We start from the raw sequence: 19891 nt of genomic DNA on the forward strand, positions 1-19891 counted from the left end.
ATTAGCTTCTGTCCACCGTCCGCTATCTTTTCCACTATATAAGCGTACATGTTTGAGAAATGTTGCTTTACTAATCCAGCTGATTAGCTTCTCGTTTGGAGACTATGAATGATATTTCATTAAGTTTGAGATGGAGGAAACATTTTTTGCCCTTTATGCTTGCCCCTCTCAGATACAAATAACTTTTAATAGGTAGCGTAAATATTTTAGATTGAGAGAATTGATTATTTTCGTCTCACGAACAACATATTTACTCAGTTGCTGTTTACTTACAAGCAGGTTTCCGTAAGTACAGGGTCGTGTTGTTGTCAACCTAATAAGGTAAAAAACGGTCTGCCGTCCTGATGTTAATTTCATCCTCCGCAATTATGCCCATATAAGGTTACACACACAGAGAAATTTGCTTCCCTATTGATATGTTGCAGCTGTCCATCAATTTGCTAACACAAAGGACAGCAATTATAGGTTTTCATATGCAAAAAACGAAAAACATCAGTGCAGCAGACAAGAGCAGATACTGAATAACTAAAAGAGTTCTATCCATATCAAAACAGACTCATCAGAACATGAAAATGAAAAAGATAATGAGATGAGCTTGAATTATACGCTATAATCTAATAATCTAAGGCCTGACAATAGGCTTTATTTTCACTCGGTTTTATTGCTCAGCATTAAAAACAAGCTGGGAGAAATTAATTGTAAACGGAGACTGAGCGCTTCCCTCTGGGAAATTTTCGAATTAAGCGCCGCTTGCAAACCTTCTCTCCATTTGAAAAACACTGTGTCTTTATACAGACTGTGAAGGTTTAACATGCACTACGTTGGGATTTCCTTTTAACTGCAACACATCAATGGAACGGATGGATTAAAGGAGGACGGCTTTCATCATCTTTGTTTCATATTTGTTGTTTTTCTTCGGGAAGAGCAGAGCGGTACTAGTCTCTAACCAATTTCCTTTCCATTTACTTCTCAGAGTAGATCCGACTTCTGTACACAACTTTAGTGATTCTCAAATACACAAGACAATCGAATGTCTTACAATAAAAACACTTTGGCTGTGAGCATTAAAACTGCTGAGATATGAGAGGATGCATTATTAAGATAATAAAATACTTTCAAAATCGTTTACAAAAATATGACTTATGCAACAATGATTTTTATAGTTTCACTATTACTGAACAACAATTTAATGTGTACATTCGTTTTAATAAAAAATGGATTCCTTAAAAAGTACACTGCTTTCAGTTTCTAGCAGAATTAACTTTCCCAAAATATATCAACTGATAACAACTGCACCAAACTTTAAGTAGTACCACAAAATAAAATATACATAAGGAGGGAATAAAAAAGCATTAATTAAATGGTCAAAAGTGACCAATACATTTAAAGTGTTACAAAAGAATTCTATTTCAAATAAATGCTGTTCTTGTGAACTTTCTATTAATCAAAGATGTTATTCTTTTCTAACTTAATTCATTTTGTTCCTTTACAAATAAAATAAATTCCAAATGCACTAATGCAACTCCTCAATATGACAGAACATTACCATGGCTTCTCGGAAATCATCAAATAAAGAAATGGACATGCAATACGTGGAAATTATTTTATTTTCTTAAAAGAATGAGACCCTGGAGTGCTGTAAGAGGCATGAAATTACCACAGTAAAGGAAATTGATTGCTAGGCACAATAATTATACAGTTTAGTGGTCATTATAAAAATAATATCAAGTATTCTAGAGAGCCATGTTAACATTTGTTAATCTTTTTTTACTTTACTTTTTTTACTTCCTGGATAAGAGATATAATTGTGAGCACTATAAATACATCGATTGTCTTCTTCTTGAATTGAATTTCAAATTGTCTTTTTACTTGAAGGTTGTTCGAGGAACATTTTAAATAGAGGCAGTAGGAATCCCTCTTAGGCTATAAAAATTAAACCAAGAACAGAATTGACGGGCTTTTCTACACTGTTTATTTTTGACCACAGTGCAAAAGTAAGAGGTTTTAAATGACCACTACTGAATGGTATTTCCGAAATGAAATCACTGAATTTCCACTGCTTCCCATTGAAAAGCATTTGGCTGGAAAGAACACACACAAGTGCTCCGAGACAAAGACTTAAAAAACAAAACCAAAGGCCCTTCAGCTCTCAAGAACCAGAGGTAAGAGTCATTAATTAAAATGCTGGATAATTGAAATAATTGGCTGAGATCGTTGAACTATTCTCGTTTTCGTATTTGAGAATAAGGGCCATGCATGTTGCGAAACTAATTTGTCAAAATCTACAGCTGTCAACATATAATAGCGTCCCTGATGCTGAATATTGGCTATGAAAGGATGTTCTAACCTCTCATAGCCGTGTTTTGCTTCATTGTACAGAAACATTATCCTCCAATCTTTCTGTACATGTGCAATTCTTCCAGTGAAGGTTAGTAGTTATTACTTCTGTTCTTGTTTAATTCAAATGTGAGATTAAATGAATAAATAAATAAATAAATAAACAAGTATTTATGATTTCTGTACAAAGCTCCATTTGAAAAGTTCCTCAAACAACCTTCAAGTAAAAAGATATCAATTCAAGTAGAAGATAATCAAAGTATTTAAATGCTCACAATTATTACTCTTACTCAGGAAGTTTTTTAGAATATAACAATAGCTATTCAATTTCAAATATAGTTGTTTTGAGAGTTTTTCTTTCAGTATACAAATAGAAAAAAAATATTCAATACAACACTGGCTGTAAATGAAAACATACAGATAAATAGAGAAAAAGAGTGTACAGTGGAAAAAAAAGATTAACAAATGTTAACATGGTTCTCTGGAATCCTTGATTTCGATTGGATAATCAAATATCGTTTGTAAATTGACCACTAAACTGTATAATTACTGTGCCTAGAAATCCATTTCCTATACTGTGCTAGTTTTATGTCTCTTACAGCACTCCATGGTCTCATATTTTTTAGAAAATAAAATAATTTCCAGATATTACATGTCCATTTCTTTATTTGATCATTTATTGTTGAGTAAATATGGTAATGTTGTCACTCAGGTCTTCTATTATGTGAAGTGAACCACGAGGACCATGTAAACAAATTTGTGCATGTGTTATTTATTTTATTTGTACAGAAACAAAATGAATTACATTAGAAAAAAATACTAAATTGCTCATCTGTGAACTCAAGTTTGACACAGAAAATAACACATTTGTTTGCAGAACATAAAATACTCATATTATTTATATTACTCATTCATTTTAATGTACAGTCTTATTGCATTTTATTATTATTAACTTATTTTTCTTCAATTTAACTTCTTACTTTTATTGTATTGATGTAACTTATGATTACTATTTTTTATGTTTTTTTTTTTTTTTTTTTTTATAAAGCACTATGAATTACCACTGTGTATGAAATGTGTTATATAAATATAATTTGCTTTGCCTTACTATGAATTTTTCTAACAGTTACAGAAAAGAATATAAGAGTGAAATCATGTTCTGGTGAATGAATGATCTATTGGATTTAGTTTGGCATCTTGTGTTGCCCATCTGCTAAAGGATGATGGGTTTCAGAAATGAAGTCATCAGTAATGTGATTACTGTTCAGACACAGTAATTAGTTAAGTAATCTCATTATAAGAAGGAGAAGCCAGGGTGCAAACTATGGAGGGGTTTGGAGTAGGAATGAACGTTACAAGATCCAACAAAAAAAGAAAAGAAAAGAAAAACATATCAGACCAATGAGTGCTGGATCGACAAATCCTAACTTTGAGGGGTCTGCCGGCCTTAATTAAAGCTAATAAAAATGAAAGGTTTCACAACTTACAACATCTATCCCATTTCACCATCTCAATCCCACTCACCGTCTTCCTCCGTCTGCTTGACGATCTCCTCGCTCTCCTTGCTGCCCTCAGGGTTGGCCAGCACCAGCCGTAGTCTGACCGTCACGAAAGGTCTGAGTCCCCTCAGAGTATAATGAGAGGAGGTCGGTATCAGCTCCTCAGAGGCAAACTCCTGCTGGTTGAACACATACTGGTACTGTACGGTCAGGTTGAAACTGTGGCAGCGTGTAACTGCATATCCAAAGGTCTCCCACTGCAGGGTCAGCTGACGGGCGCGAATGTCCACCACATTCACGTTCTGGGGACCGTTGACTGGATCTGGGGGAGAATCAGAAAGAAAAGGAAGGTCAGAGATAAATATGATGGGACATTTCATTACATTGTCAATTTGTCATGAGTCAGATTAGAAACAATTATCAAAAGAGATATTTCTTTCTTTCATAAAAAAAATATATGTACACTGTTCTTCTGTTCACCAAGGCTGCATTTATTTGAAAACAAATATATGAAACAGTAATAATAATATAAAAGGAACTGTAATATTGTGAAACATCATTCTAAATTAAAATAACTGATTTTTATTTTAATCTATTAAAAAATATATATTTTAATTCCTGTGATGCAAAGCTGAATTTTTAACATCATTACGCCAGTCTTCAGTGTCACATGCAGACATGGGGACTTGTGACTTGGTGACTTGGACTCGAGTCGACTCGAGTCGCTATTTTTAGGACTTGAGACTTGACTCAGACTTGGAAGTTAAAGACTCGGGACTTGACTTGACTTGAGACAAGATGACTTGAATGACTTGAGTGTTAATCACATCATGTTTTCAGTTTGAATATAAAATATATAAATTATTTTTTTTTAAATAAAGTTGATTACTCAGCTGGAGCGCAGGCTGAGAATAGCGTCGTGACTGGATCAGGACACTATCATCAGTCATGTCCTCTCTACCTTACACACACCACGCCCACTTAAATCAGATATCACATCACATCAACATGTCAGCCTGAGAGGTACCGAGGGTCATCGCTTTTGTCTTCAATAGTACGCGCCTAAAAACGCGTGGAAAACGCTAGTCGCGCCGCTTTCTCCTTCTTTCCAAAGCGCTCGGACAGAAGTGCTCCTGGGGCATCTGTCGTTGCTAAGCATCCATGACACGCTCTCTGTCAATGAAGACGCGGAAATTTCAGCAAAGGATGAATGGATTTGCAGCACTAAAAATCGCTCGCAGTAGCTCTGCTACTAAATTCGTTTCAAAATGGCAATCCATATACAGCTATGAACAGCTGTTCCTTCATCTTAGCTGAGCTTTCAACGTTGATACGGGAAAGGATGAAGCTGATTGGTTAGTTATTGTCACATGACCTGCGGTGCGCTTGCGACATTCTGAGAAGTTTAGATGTTTTTAACTCGATACGGTGCGACGCGCGCGCGTTGCTTCCATTACGCGCGCCTACATTGGAACTAATGTAGCTGCCGCGATTACCCTATATATATATATATATAGACTCAAAAACAAAATATATATAGTACAGAATATAAATATGACGTATTTTAAGTTGTTTCATACTTTTTTGTTATGTACAGTACAGACCAAAAGTTGTAGAGTCACACTGAAGGCATCAAGGGCTATTTGAGCAAGAAGGAGAGTGATGGGGTGCTGCGCCAGATGACCTGGCCTCCACAGTCACCGGACCTGAACCCAATCCAGATGGTTTAGGGGTGAGCTGGACCGCAGATAGAAGGCAAAAGGGCCAACAAGTGCTAAGCATCTCTCGGAGAACTCCTTCAAGACTGTTGGAAGACCATTTCAGGTGACTAGCTCTTGAAGCTCATCAAGAGAATGCCGAGTGTGTGCAAAGCAGTAATCAAAGCTAAAGGTGGCTACTTTGAAGAACCAAGAATATTACATATTTTTGGTTGTTTCACACTTTTTTGTTATGTATATAATTCCATATATAATTCCACGTGTTAATTCATAGTTTTGATGCCTTCAGTGTGAATCTACAATTTTCAAGGTGTGTCCAAACTTTTGGTCTGTACTGTACATAACAAAAAAGTATGAAACAACTGAAAATACGTCATATTTATATTCTATACTCTGAGAGAGAGAGAGAGAGAGAGAGTGTGTGTGTGTGTGTGTGTGAGAGAGAGAGAGAGAGAGAGTGAGAGAGAAGAAATGTAACAGTTTAATGTTGTATGTAAACTGTGTTTGAGAGAGAGAGAGAGAGAGAGAGGTGTTCAGAGAGGAGTCTGTTGGATGTTTAGCTGTTATTTGTTTTATGGACTCAATGTTGAAAATGTAAAACATTTCAAACACTGTTGGCAGAAGTGAAAAATAAATAATTTTAGGAAGTTACAATTTTGTTTGATTCCATTATGTATTTTACTGAACATGAGTATTTACAATGCAAATCCAAATTATTTTAATTTACTGACAGTTACTTATATCTTGTCTTTTAACTTTATTAATATCAGATTCTGCAGGTAAAATAACAATATTAAGGTGACTTGACTTGGACTTGACTTGACATAGCTTGTGACTTGACTTGACTTGACTTGCCCAAGAAAAAAATACTTGGGACTTACTTGAGACTTGAAGGTTAAGACTTGAGACTTACTTGAGACTTGCACATGTGTGACTTGGTCCCATCTCTGGTCACATGATCCTTCAGAAATCATACTGATTCACAGCTCAGGTTTTTATTATTGTTCATGTTGAAAACAGTTGTGCTGCTTATTAGTTTTGTGAAAAACGTGATGCATTGTTTTTTTTTTTCTGGATTCTTTGATGAATAAAAAATGTACAATATAAAGATTCCACCACTGATTTTGGTCAATTTAATCATTCCTTGCTGAATAAAACTGACCCCAGACTTTTGAATTGAATATATTTAAAAATGTCAAAGCAATCTTAACTCATAAAATATTACATGTGTAGAGGTGGAACCTCTGGATTGTTCTGATAGACCTTGGAAAACTGGTGACTCCGGTTAGAGAGTAAAGGGCTCAGAGAGTAACATCCAAGAAAGCTTTAATGAGTTGGGTTTTACAATCCACATTGGTGAACATTAAGGTATACAATACAGGCAAAAGGCATTGGAGTCTGTATCTGCATGTATGTGTGGTCTGAAATAAAGAAATTGTGGAAATTAGTTATAAAGAATATTATAGTCTTTCCATTAACTTACTTAAAATGCTAAACACTTCCATTCTGAACAGATGCAGATAAACAATCATCAATGGTCTTAAATTTACTGACAAATTCACAACCATGATAGCACAGCATATCAAAACGATCTCAAAATAGCTAACAGATCAAGATTTATATGTAAAAATAACAACAACACATTGCAGCATGTGTCTGTGATACTAGCATGTTAGCTTCCCAACACAGATCAACAAATAACCGAATATTGTGCAAATATACGCTTACAAGATTAGTGTATCATCAACACAATAACAGCAACATTATTAACATTCATGTTTCCGCTAGAGAATGCAACATAAACTTACTTTTCTGCATGAACGCACACAACTTTAAAGTTCGGTTGCTCACCGTGACCCAGCACTTGTAGTGTATATGCTCAGTGTCTTAAAGGGAAGGTATCAGTGTATAGGTATCAGTAAAATGGAACATATGCACCCTCTAGTGGTAAAAGATGTAACTGAAACTAAAGGAAAATACTTTTCTACATTGCCGCCCCCAAATTTAGTATTTAATTTGTAATTAGTTAGGAAAGTCTCCGTGTTGGTTACTGTTTCCATCCTCATCCTCCCACGATGGCAACTTAACTAACCGGGCAACAGGCCGTAGATAAGTGCGCCCTTTCACTTGCACTTCTGCAGTACGTATGCGATTATCTACTCCTGCAAATGTTTTAGCCACTCTGCCAATAGGCCACAAAGCTCGGGGCAACTGTGGATCAACTATCATAACGATCTGTCCAGTACTCAGATTGGCAGTGTCCTTTTGCCATTTCTGGCGGGGCTGAAGGCTTGGTAAGTAATGCCGGATAAAGTTTACCCAGAAGTGATCAGCTAGAATTTGGCTGTGTCGCCATCGTCTTTTCCCTAACAAATCACTAAAGGAGTAGATTGCTTGTGGGAGTGAGGCATCTCGACGACCCATCAGTAACAGATTCGGTGTAACAGGGTCTGGGTCGGCAACATCTGATGAAACGTAGCCGAGTGGCTTAGAGTTGAGAATTCCCTCAACCTCTACCAGCACTGTACGCAAGAGTGCTTCAGTCACTGTTTTATTGCCCAAGACTACCTGAAGAGCACTTTTCACTGACCGTATCTCTCGCTCCCAGGTTCCTCCAAAGTGTGGAGCCTGTGGGGGATTAAACTGGAAAGCAATTTCCTGGCTGGCTAGATGCTCCTTAAGTGGACCTTGTAACAATGTGAAGGCTTCCTGGAGTTCAGTGGCTCCTCCTCTGAAATTTGTGCCATTATCAGCCAGTATCTCATATGGCTTACCACGACGTGATACAAATCTTCTTAATGCCATCAGGAAGGCATCCGTGTCCATGTTCTCCAAAAGATCAAGATGTATGCAACTTGTTGTCATACATTTGAATATGATACCCCAGCGCTTCTCTGTGCGTCTGCCTATCTTAATAGTGAAAGGGCCAAAACAGTCTATACCAGTAGACCAGAACGGTGGTTTGTACAGTCTTAGCCGTGCAGGGGGCAAGTCTGCCATTTTTGGAATTACAGGACTTGCTCTCCATTTTTGACAAGTCTCACAATTGTACTGGTGTTTCTTGATGGATTCTCTGCCACGCAGGATCCAGTACTTGCGTCTGATCTCACCTAAGACTCGTTCTGGACCTGGATGCAGAAGCTGGTTGTCATATTCTTTGATTAAGAGCATTGTAATCTGATGTTTAGGCTCTAATATTATGGGATGTATTGTGTCTGGATCTAGGCCCTCAGCTCGGCGGAGTCGTCCCCCGACTCTAATTAAGCCAAGTGTCTGATCATACTCGGCGGAAAGTGAAGCAAGACGACTCTGGGCCGATATGGATTTACCTTTAGTCAGCGCAGCAACCTCTTCTGGGAAGCTGTCCCTCTGAGCTTGTCTTAGTAGGTGTAGTTCAGCTGCTATGGTATCTGCTGCAGTCATGATAGCAGCCGCCCCGTGAAGGGACTGGTGAGTAGCCTTCAACAATTCCTTCCAACTCTTAATATTGGAGATGTCAGACTGAGACTTGACGAGACATGCATTTCCACAGAATAATAGTTTTTTCAGCTCATCATGGTCGTCAGGAGCTGCGAATTCAGGCAGTGATGGCCAAGAGCTAGGATGTTGATGGAGGAACTGTGGACCTTGACTCCAGCGCTGAGATTTGCTTAACTCTAACAAAGTCTTCCCCCTAGTCAGGTCATCCGCTGGGTTATCGGTGGTGTTGACATATCGCCAATTTGACTCCAAAGTCATGTCCTGGATTTCAGCGATGCGTGTCCCTACGAAGACTTTGTAGCGACAGGATTCTGATCTCAGCCAGCTTAAGACTGTCGTTGAATCAGTCCATAGGATAATATCACTTGCAGGAATCGACAGCTCTTTACTGAGCAACTTTGCCAGCTGCGCTCCTGTGAGAGCTGCACAAAGCTCCAAACGGGGCATTGATATCTGTTTGCGGGGAGCCACTCTGGACCTTGCCATCACAAATGCTACATGGATCTGATTTTGCTTATCTTGAGTGTGAAGGTAAGCGACCGATCCGTATGCCCGTTCAGAGGCATCACAGAAAATATGGATGGTCTTCTGTGTGCCCACTGTATCAGCGCATGGTGGTATGTATGCTCTTGGTATCTCAACAGTGTGCAAGTTGGCCAGTTCAGCTTCCCAGGCTTGCCACTGTACTAATAGACTTTCTGGGTGGATGAGGTCATCCCAACCAATCTTGAGCTTCCAGAGATCTTGAACCAGTATTTTTGCTTTGGTTGTAAAGGGTATAAGATACCCAAGTGGGTCATACTGTGTGGCCAGTACTTTATACACATTTCGTAATGTGGGTTCAGAGTAGTCAACAGGACGATGTTGATATCCAAGGTGGTCAGTGAGACAATTCCAACGAAGACCTTAAGCTGGCTCTTGTGGGTCTAAACTATGCTCAGAAAGCCACAATTCCGTACTGGCTGCTCTGGCTTCAACTGGAAGGTGCTGTACTACAGCAGGTACATTACTGGCCCACTGGCGGATTTCAAACCCACCAGAAGACAAATGCTCACGCATCCTGTCGATAAGGTAACGGGCCTTCTCTGGGGAATCAAGACTCTGCAAACAGTTATCAACATAGAATGCCTGTTCTACAGACCTTTGCACATCTTCATAGCCTTCACTATTGTCTTTCACATGTCTTTGTAGTGCATATGTGGCACAACAAGGACTGCAGGTAGTCCCAAATGGGAGAACCTGCCATTCAAAGACACTTGGCTCTTCATCCCTCTTCATGTCCCTCCAGAGGAAACGTAATAATGAGCGATCCTCTGGCAAAAGTCTGATCTGGTGGAACATTGCTTTGATGTCTCCACTGATGGCCACTATGTGCTCACGGAACCGGAGTAAAACAGCAAGAAGGGAAGGACCCAGGATGGGACCAGGAATAAGTTGATCATTCAGCGCTTGTCCATTGTACCGATATGAGCAATTGAAAACAAGCCTTGCTTTGTTATTGTGGAGGACTAAGTGATGAGGGAGGTACCATGTCTCAGCAGAGGAATCTACAATCTCAGGTGTCAATCTCTTTACATAGCCTGCAGTTTCCAGCTTCTGAATCTCTTGACAATAGGTCATGGCTTGTTCTGTGTCATTTACGATTTTTCGCTCTGTACTTCGAAGCAGTGAAAGGCAAGCGGATTTAGGTGCTTTCAGACAAGGACTGTCCTTGCGTCTAAGGAGTGGTGTAGCATATCTCATTATGCCATTTATATTCAACCTAACAGTGCGCTTCTCAAGCAATTCAAGTGCTTGCTGATCAAACTTGGATCGGGTAGCTGCTTTCTCACTGATATAAGGCAAAGTGTCAATTTGCCACAGTTTCTCCACATGCGCTTGAAGATCAAAGTTGGTGGGTCCAACTGCAGTAAAAAAAACACTGCTGCTCATCCGAAGGAAGATGAATCACACTGGCAGGACCTTGGAGTGTCCAACCAAGGGAAGTGCATATTGCCACCGGTCCCCCCGAAGGGCCAACTCGAACAGGCTGAGTAGGGATAAGCAAATGTGGAAAGTCAGAGCCAATGAGTAGCACAGGCCGCACTTTGTCAATTGCTGGGATTGGCAGTCCCTGTAGGTGCCTGTACTTCTTCACCAGTACTCTCACTGGGTAACTATGCTCGGAAAGACCCAGGTCATCAGCAGTGAATGCATGATTAATCTTGTATCTATGTTTCGGGTTGTCAGCTGGGGAAATTTCGAAAGACACAGATGCCCCTTTCAGGTGAACAACCTCATGCCGTACGGTTTTTAGAGAAAGTGTTTCTGGTTCTTTCTGTAGCTGGAGATAATGTACAGCAGTAGAAAGGAGGATAGTCCGCTCAGAACCATCGTCCAGCAAAGCATATGCCTCAAGTGAGTGTTCGGCATTATGCAAAAGTACTTTGACCACCTTTAACATGACCTGTTGAGGACGGTTAGGACGGTCAAGATAAATGGTGTTTGGAGAGGCACTAACCATAAGGATCTTGTTGGGTTCTTCTATGTTCACATCATGTAGCACTGTAAGATGCTGCTTTTGACATATTTTACAGGGTTTCTTGAGGGTACAAGCCTCAGGTTTGTGATTACGTCCACAGCGGTAACAGCTTTTGCCTTTAAGCCACTCTGCGATCTGGGTAGTTGTCAGTGACTTGAATTTTGAACACAAACTGAGATAGTGCTCTCGTGTGTCACAGTACGGACAATAAGGTTTAAACTTGTCTCTCGGCTTTGGTGGGAAGGTACAGTGAGACGGAGAGGTAAGGGGTGTTTTATCTGGACTACTACTGGTGTTGTAGTATACAGATGATGACTGACTCTGACTTCTCTTCCCTTTCCTGTGAGGATTCATCTGCTCTTGAAACATGTCAACAGCTCGGCTGGAGATGCGCTTTGCCTGTGATTTTAGCTGGAGCCATGCTGATAGGTCCAGAAGAGTGTATGTTTTGTCTGTTCCAGTTATAAGTATACCACGACTTAGACAATGTTCAACAAACCCATCACGGTAACTGGCAGGCAGTTTGGCTAAAAGTCTGTCTACGTGTGAGCCACATTTCAGTTCATAACCATTCTCACCTTCCAAAGAACGAAGCATGCCCACAAGACCATGTACTGAGAGCGCAAAGTCATCAAATGCCTCAGCATCTCCTACTCTGACTGGTGGAGAGTTCAATATAGCTCCAAGTTCACTCTGTACAAGCTGACGGGGTTGCCCATATTTGTCTTGGAGGGCTTGCAATGCCCTAGTGTAAGGGGTGGGGTCATGCATGTAGGCTTGTGCTAATTTGTAGGCACTTGGTAGCTTTAGTCTGTCTAGCAGCACTTGATATTTGAACTGCTCTGTAAGATGAGCATGGCCACCCAGGAGACTATCTAGTGCCATTTTGAGTAGGGCAAAGTCAGACTCCTTACCACGATCAAATTTAGGCAGAGCTGGTTTGGGTATACCATATGAGCTGGCAATCAACATGTCCATCATATTTACCGGGGTTTGTGGCTGTGAATGTGGCTGTACACACGGGACAGTGGGCGCTAATAATGGCTGTGGGCTAAACTGTAGTTGCCTAACAGGCTGTTGAAACTGACCTGTTGGAGGATGAGGTTGAGTGTCTGCTGGAACTAAAAAGGTAGGTTGTTGGGCATAACTGGTCCGTGCTGAATCTTGAGACATATTTGGTTTAACTGAAAATGTAAGGTTGGCACCTGACTGACCTAGACTATAAGTTTGTCTCTCAAAAGACAAGGATGGCTGCACCGTTGTAGGAGGGTAAACATCTGCAGTCTGCAATTTTACCACTTGGGGTAACACGTTTGGCAATGCTACAGGATAGATAGGAGAAGGAACAACTGTTAAGGGTTCTGCATGTAATGATTTGGATGTACAGAGAGATGTGATGTGCTCAGGAACAGAATGTGAAGTTGTGTACTTAGTAGTTACAGGATCACTCTGATGTATGTGAGGTGTAGAGTGCTGTGTATTATCAGATAACTGATGTGGTGTGTGGTGAGCAACCTCTACCTTCTGTGAACAAAGTTTATCAGTCTGTACCTGCCCTGAGTCAAGTTCACGTCTGGTTTGTGGAACCGTTGCTGCATTTTCAGTCTCTGATTCTTGAAGAAGTGATGCAATGAGACGTGCTTCCTCCAGCTCCATCTCCTTCTGCTTAATGCGGCGCTGCCTTTCGAGCTGTTTGGTGATCAGTTCTTTGGTCTTATGTGCTGCACGAGCCTCTTCATCTAAGTGGCGACTTCTCCTTTGCTGCTCTCTGAGTAAATCTTCTTTCTCAAATAGTGCTAGGCGTGCTTGTTGATCCAGAAACTCGCACTGCTCTTCAGCTTTGCTCTCCTCCACCATCTGTCTCTGCATCTCCGCAAGCTCCATACTCTTCAGTTTCTCCTCTACAATAGCTGCCTGTATCTCTGTCAGTTGTGAAGCTGTGGTCCGGCTGGATCTGACACTTCTGCTGGACTTTGTTCTGGATTGGCTGTGACGTGAACTCGCAGATGAAGGTGCTGAAGGTGTTCTGCAAGGCACAGGCTCTTCGTCTGATCGTGCAGTGGGAATGGTAGCCACTGGCGTCATACTACTTGCATCTGCACTGGAATCTGGAATGTGGCTTGGTTCATACCCAACATCATAATCACTTAAGTAGGCTGGTGGATGTCTCTCCCGCTTAGTACGAGGCCGCACAACTGGGCTGCTTATCTCATTCTCTGACTGCATGTTGTCTTCAAGGTTACTACCATCCGGCTCGAAGGACCATTTGTAGAGGTGGAACCTCTGGATTGTTCTGATAGACCTTGGAAAACTGGTGACTCCGGTTAGAGAGTAAAGGGCTCAGAGAGTAACATCCAAGAAAGCTTTAATGAGTTGGGTTTTACAATCCACATTGGTGAACATTAAGGTATACAATACAGGCAAAAGGCATTGGAGTCTGTATCTGCATGTATGTGTGGTCTGAAATAAAGAAATTGTGGAAATTAGTTATAAAGAATATTATAGTCTTTCCATTAACTTACTTAAAATGCTAAACACTTCCATTCTGAACAGATGCAGATAAACAATCATCAATGGTCTTAAATTTACTGACAAATTCACAACCATGATAGCACAGCATATCAAAACGATCTCAAAATAGCTAACAGATCAAGATTTATATGTAAAAATAACAACAACACATTGCAGCATGTGTCTGTGATACTAGCATGTTAGCTTCCCAACACAGATCAACAAATAACCGAATATTGTGCAAATATACGCTTACAAGATTAGTGTATCATCAACACAATAACAGCAACATTATTAACATTCATGTTTCCGCTAGAGAATGCAACATAAACTTACTTTTCTGCATGAACGCACACAACTTTAAAGTTCGGTTGCTCACCGTGACCCAGCACTTGTAGTGTATATGCTCAGTGTCTTAAAGGGAAGGTATCAGTGTATAGGTATCAGTAAAATGGAACATATGCACCCTCTAGTGGTAAAAGATGTAACTGAAACTAAAGGAAAAGACTTTTCTACAACATGGTTCTGTGAAATACTCGATTCTGACTGTTCAATTGTTGCTTTCTGCAGTAAAATATTTCTATACAATTATTATTACAATAAAAAAAATTTAACTAATATTTTTTTTAAATAAAAAAAAAAAAAAATTCAATAATGATTGTCTCACTATAAACAGTGCATTATTACTTACAGCATTAAGCATCCCTTATATTTCAGCATTATATTTGGACATCCTGCTCTCTAGATGGCGCCGATCCTTTTTTTACCAGATCACCACTTTTGTAAATCACAATTGCAAAAAAATTCAATAAATAAACAAACTACAACCAAGCATTACAACTATCCTCTCTTGTATATGAAATCCTAGAACAATATCGAACAGTGAAACAAACAGTATCAGAGACTTGCCAGTGGATCCAGTGGGGTTGTTGGACACAGTCTCTCACACTAATTCCTCTAGATTAGACGAAAACCATAAAAGAGGCAGTCAACTGGTTCTTGACTTTGGCCTTGGGTGAATCTTGAGGGGGCCGCATGTGAAAGGGAGTTTTAACGTCTTAAGATAGTTTACATCATGGCAGCTCTCTTAGGGCACTTTCATTCTCAAAGTTCTGAGAGTTTCTGGATGCAGAGAAATTTGAGCATTGTGAGAACTGTGTCACGTTTAGGACAGACATAAGTGTTTTTCAGCTTCAATGGTTCAGGGAATTTTAGACTTAAAAAGTTTGAAGCATTGCTTATTCTACTGCATTCTGTTGAAGATCAAGCAAACCAGACAGATTGATAGGAAACTCAAAAAAAGAAAAAAGATCCATAACTGCTTTATTTTATGTACCTAAACGTAAACTTGAAGCCAAAGCCTCATTTCAGGTTCTCTGCAGAAGATTTCCACTGATGCTAAACTCTCAGTTGAGCAAACAAATAAAAATAAATAAATAACAACAAATGACTCGAAACTCCAAATCCTTTGCTCCTCTAGGCCAGGTTATAGCTAATCTATGTTGCATCCCATGTACTGTAAATGTGTCATCTAAGCAGATTTAAGAGTGTGCATCCTACTGCACATGGTTAAGCCTCACGAGAATAGCTACAAAAGTAGAGACATCAGATCAAGCAATGTGTTGTCTTTCGGCCACTGAGGGTCCATGTTCAACATGAAGTCCCCTGCTAAGGGAAGGTGTTGAACGGGTAGGGGATTTGGCTGTTGGACAGTTACAGGGTAACAGTAGCATCATTAATCTGACAGAAAGAGGTGAATATGTTAGAGCATTAGCAACACGCTAATGCACGGCCATGAGGTATGCGTGGTGCCATAGGTAGGCTTTTGGAGCCTGGATGAGGCTCTGGTGTAGTTCAGCAAGGGAAAATGCTGATGAATGGCGAGCGTACAGGGTCATTAATCGCAGACGTTGGGGAGAATTACATAAGAGGAATCAATCTTCAGTACTGCTGCTGTGCTGCTTTGGCGCAATCTCTTCAGACCCATATGCCCCGCAACATTTATCACTCCTCCACCATCCCTCTTGCTCTCTCCGGAATGACAGGGGAAACTGCAAGCAATAAACTTATCAATAGGTGTCCACCATACCCAGCTGCGTGGGTTTTTTAAACTGAGATATTCAGATGAGGATAAGACAGAGGCAGGGAATGAACAGCATGAACAAAATGTGTCTCATTCGCCATAATGAAATTGTATCATTTATTGGCCAAAAGTCATCCTGCTTTCTAGATATCAGCATCAAGCATTGAAAATGATTTTTTTTTTTAATAAAAGCATTTTAACAAGTCATCTGCTGTACAGAACAAATGGAAAACAATATTTAAAAAAATACAGCTAAAAATAAAACAAAGGCAATAAATAAAAATTTATAAAATTGGTAAAATGAATGAATAAATAAAAAATATATATAATAGAAAATATTTAATAATAAAATAAAATACACTAAAAGATCAAATAAAATAAAATAAACAAGAACAATAAAATAAACCTTCCATCCAATGGTGATTTGTAGGGCAAAGTGGCTCCAAAGGCTATATGAAAACATGACAAAACTTCAAAACCATCTCCATCCAATCAAATAAATAAGAGTGTAGATGGACACACAATACTATATGGTCGCAAAGTAGTGTTACATAAAATGCCTTAAAATGCTTTCTAGCAAGGCAGCTCAAAGGTTTTGAAACGAAGACATTACAAAAAAGAAAGTGTTCACAGTGCATAACACAATTAAAGAATATTGGACATGGACAGGAAGTTTGCATTGTGTGCCATGCATTTGTAATATTTGATATCCAAAGTCTCCTGAAGACTCAAGTCACCCCATGCAGTGACACAACTCAAATCAATTAGATTAACGCTGGGAACAGATGTTGGGTCGTTTCTCTCCAGAGTGTTTTTTAATGACTTTTTTTTTTTGCTGCAGTAAACAATACTTAGCATTTAACTCTGGATGTAACTTTAAAACTTCTCCTTTTAATTGGGTGACGCACATCAAATTTATATCGTTGTACTGTGCACAGCATGAAGCAAGAGTTTGTGTATCATGCTGGGACTTGACATTTGTGTCGGGTTTCATTCCCAGCTAAGGAATATCTCACGGCTGCAGCAGTCACAAACACTGAGGACAAATGACATCATGTGGAAGTTCCTCACACATACTGGCTCAGCATAAGCAGTTTTTACCATCACTGCAACACTCAGCAAAGCAAAGTTCTGCTATACTTTGCAACTGCATTTTAGCCAAGGGCATGCTAAAGGGTCAAGCGTCACTGTATGGCAAAGTTGAACGTTTTAAAGAGGAAAACTTGATTTTTATAAGGATACTGAGAAGGATGTTTCATTAAAGTGCTGAGTTGCAGTTACACTTGTTAAAAGTACATTCAGTGTGTGGACAGAGAAAAGGGAGGGAATTTAAAGTTCTAAAGTCATAGTTCACCCAAAACTCAGATTTTGCCATTTTTTAAATCACACATTTGTGTTCTACAGAAGAAAGAAAGACAGGCGGGTGGAATGAGAACAGGGTGAGTAAATGATTTCATCACTTTTATGTGAACTATTCCTTCGAGCAGCAGCAGCTGGCAACATCAGCAAGAGTTTCAAAAGGCAACAAAATACATTTGGTTGTGATTTCACACTGATGACCTTAAGGGAAAACTAGTGAAAGAGGAAGGGGAAGAGGGAAAATGGAGAAAGAGAGATACTCAGCAGATCAAAAGGAACATACTCTCTGTGAGGCCCACACTGCTCTGTCTGCTCGTCCCTTAGTAGTACACAAGAACCTCCAACAGCCACACATGCCACTATACAGTCTATTCTATAGCGCTTGGCATCCACCTTAATGAATTAACCCTTGAATACATCCTTTAATGCTCTCTCCCATTTCTACCTAACTTACCTAAAAATAAGAGCACTGTGGTAGCTTATGGATATTTACTATGGTCATTCTCAATTCAGGTTTTTAATAAGAAATGAATACCTTTATTCAGAAAGTGATAGTAAAAACATACAGTGTTATTAAAGATTTCTATTTCAAATAAATAATGTTCTTTTGAGCTATATATATATATATATATATATATATATATATATAGGTCCTGGTATACATCATGAAGTCACGTTTTATATTAAAATCTCAAGGTATGATCATCAGGTACTATGGTACTTGAATATATACCACAACAGTATGTATATTTCAAGAGTTCTCTCCTGATTATCTTTGTCCTTTACTTCTCCCTCTGTATGAATGAAACAAACAATCTCTTCAAATGCCTCCAAACCACTGTGTCTGAATGACTGAAATGACTTTGTCAAGAAAACTATTTACTGACAGACAGGAAGATGCTGAATACAAAGAGAGAATGCTGAAGTTCTGAGAAAATGCTCAATCTGCCTTAACTGAGAGATGTTGAGAACAGCGGTAGGTCTGAAAGGGAAGCAGTCTTTGAATTGGCAAAAAAAAATATTAATTTATTATGTTTTGTTGGTTCATTTATTTATTTTTTATTTTTTTAAATACAAAGGACAGAGACAAGATGACAGTATGAGGTAAGGTGATGTTCTTGGTTGTTCTCAGGTTTCCTCATTGCTATGGGAACCAATGATAAATTTGGTTTGGTCACTTTTTACACAATACCTCGAATGACCCAAATTGATATTACTGCAATCTGACCAGAGGACAGAATTGTGGCCTGTAATAATGTTTTATTTGCAATATGGACATTTTGTAATTGACTCTACTACAAATAAATAAATAAATAATAAATAAATAAACAAAAAAATAAATAGAATAATAATTTAATTGTAGAAACTTATATGTGACCCTGGAACACAAAACCTGTCTTATTTATTGGTTATATATTAAGCTTTCCATTGATGTATGGTTTATTAGGATCTGACAATATTTGGCTGAGATACAATAATTTGAAAATCTGGAATCTGACAGTGCAAAAAAAAAAAAAAAAAAAAACAAGCAAAAAAATTCTAAATACTGAAAAAATAACCTTTGAAGTTGTCTAAATGAATTCTTAGCAATGCATATTACTTATCAAAAATTAAGTTATATATATTTACTGTAGGAAATTTACAAAATATATTCATTGCACATGATCTTTACTTAATATCCTAATGATTTTTGGCATAAAAGTAAAATCGGTAATTTTTACCCATACAATGTTTTTCGTCTCTTGCTAAAAATATAACCCAGTGGCTATATATATATATATATATATATATATATATATATATATATATATATATATATATATATATATATATATGTGTGTGTGTATATATATATATATATATATATATATATATATGTATATATATATATATATATATACACACACACACACACACACACACACACATATATATATATATATATATATATAAATTTTGTTTTATGATATACATTATATAATTTTTTTATACTAAAAGGACTTTTAAGTACATTTTAAAAAGCACAAATTATTTTAGATTTTAAATTGATAATAAAACTTTAAATTGATGCAACAACTATAAAGTCATAATGAACAGTGCAAAAATAGTATTATTATTATTATTATTATTATTATATTTTACTATCAGTATAAATATTTACTTTGTATATCTGAAAATGTTCTATTCAGATGTTCAGTATCATTTCCCACAACTGCCTTAAAGCACAAAACTTTTTTTTAAAGCCATTTTAACATTCATCCACTGGTACTTGATGATCATAAATGAGTTGAAAAATGGAGCAGAGAGATGCTTACTTCATTGTTTCAAAATAAACAACAGAAGAAAAAAAAAACAATACACACAGAGGAGTTATAAAACAAAA

The 19891-nt window shown here is 38.3% G+C and overlaps 1 protein-coding gene across 7 annotated transcripts in view; it reads right to left on the reverse strand.

Moving 5' to 3' along the window:
- The window catches only part of LOC128015952 (receptor-type tyrosine-protein phosphatase T-like), a 247730-nt gene that overhangs the window by 102338 nt on the left and 125501 nt on the right, over positions 1-19891 (reverse strand). For all 7 annotated transcript variants that reach the window (XM_052600218.1, XM_052600217.1, XM_052600216.1 and 4 more), the window contains exon 8: positions 3862-4158. In XM_052600218.1, the coding sequence (XP_052456178.1) occupies positions 3862-4158 (297 nt within the window). The remainder of the gene's footprint in view (positions 1-3861; positions 4159-19891) is intronic.

The sequence above is a fragment of the Carassius gibelio genome, chromosome A6 (assembly GCF_023724105.1).
Source record: "Carassius gibelio isolate Cgi1373 ecotype wild population from Czech Republic chromosome A6, carGib1.2-hapl.c, whole genome shotgun sequence".
NCBI classification, from domain to species: domain Eukaryota; kingdom Metazoa; phylum Chordata; class Actinopteri; order Cypriniformes; family Cyprinidae; genus Carassius; species Carassius gibelio.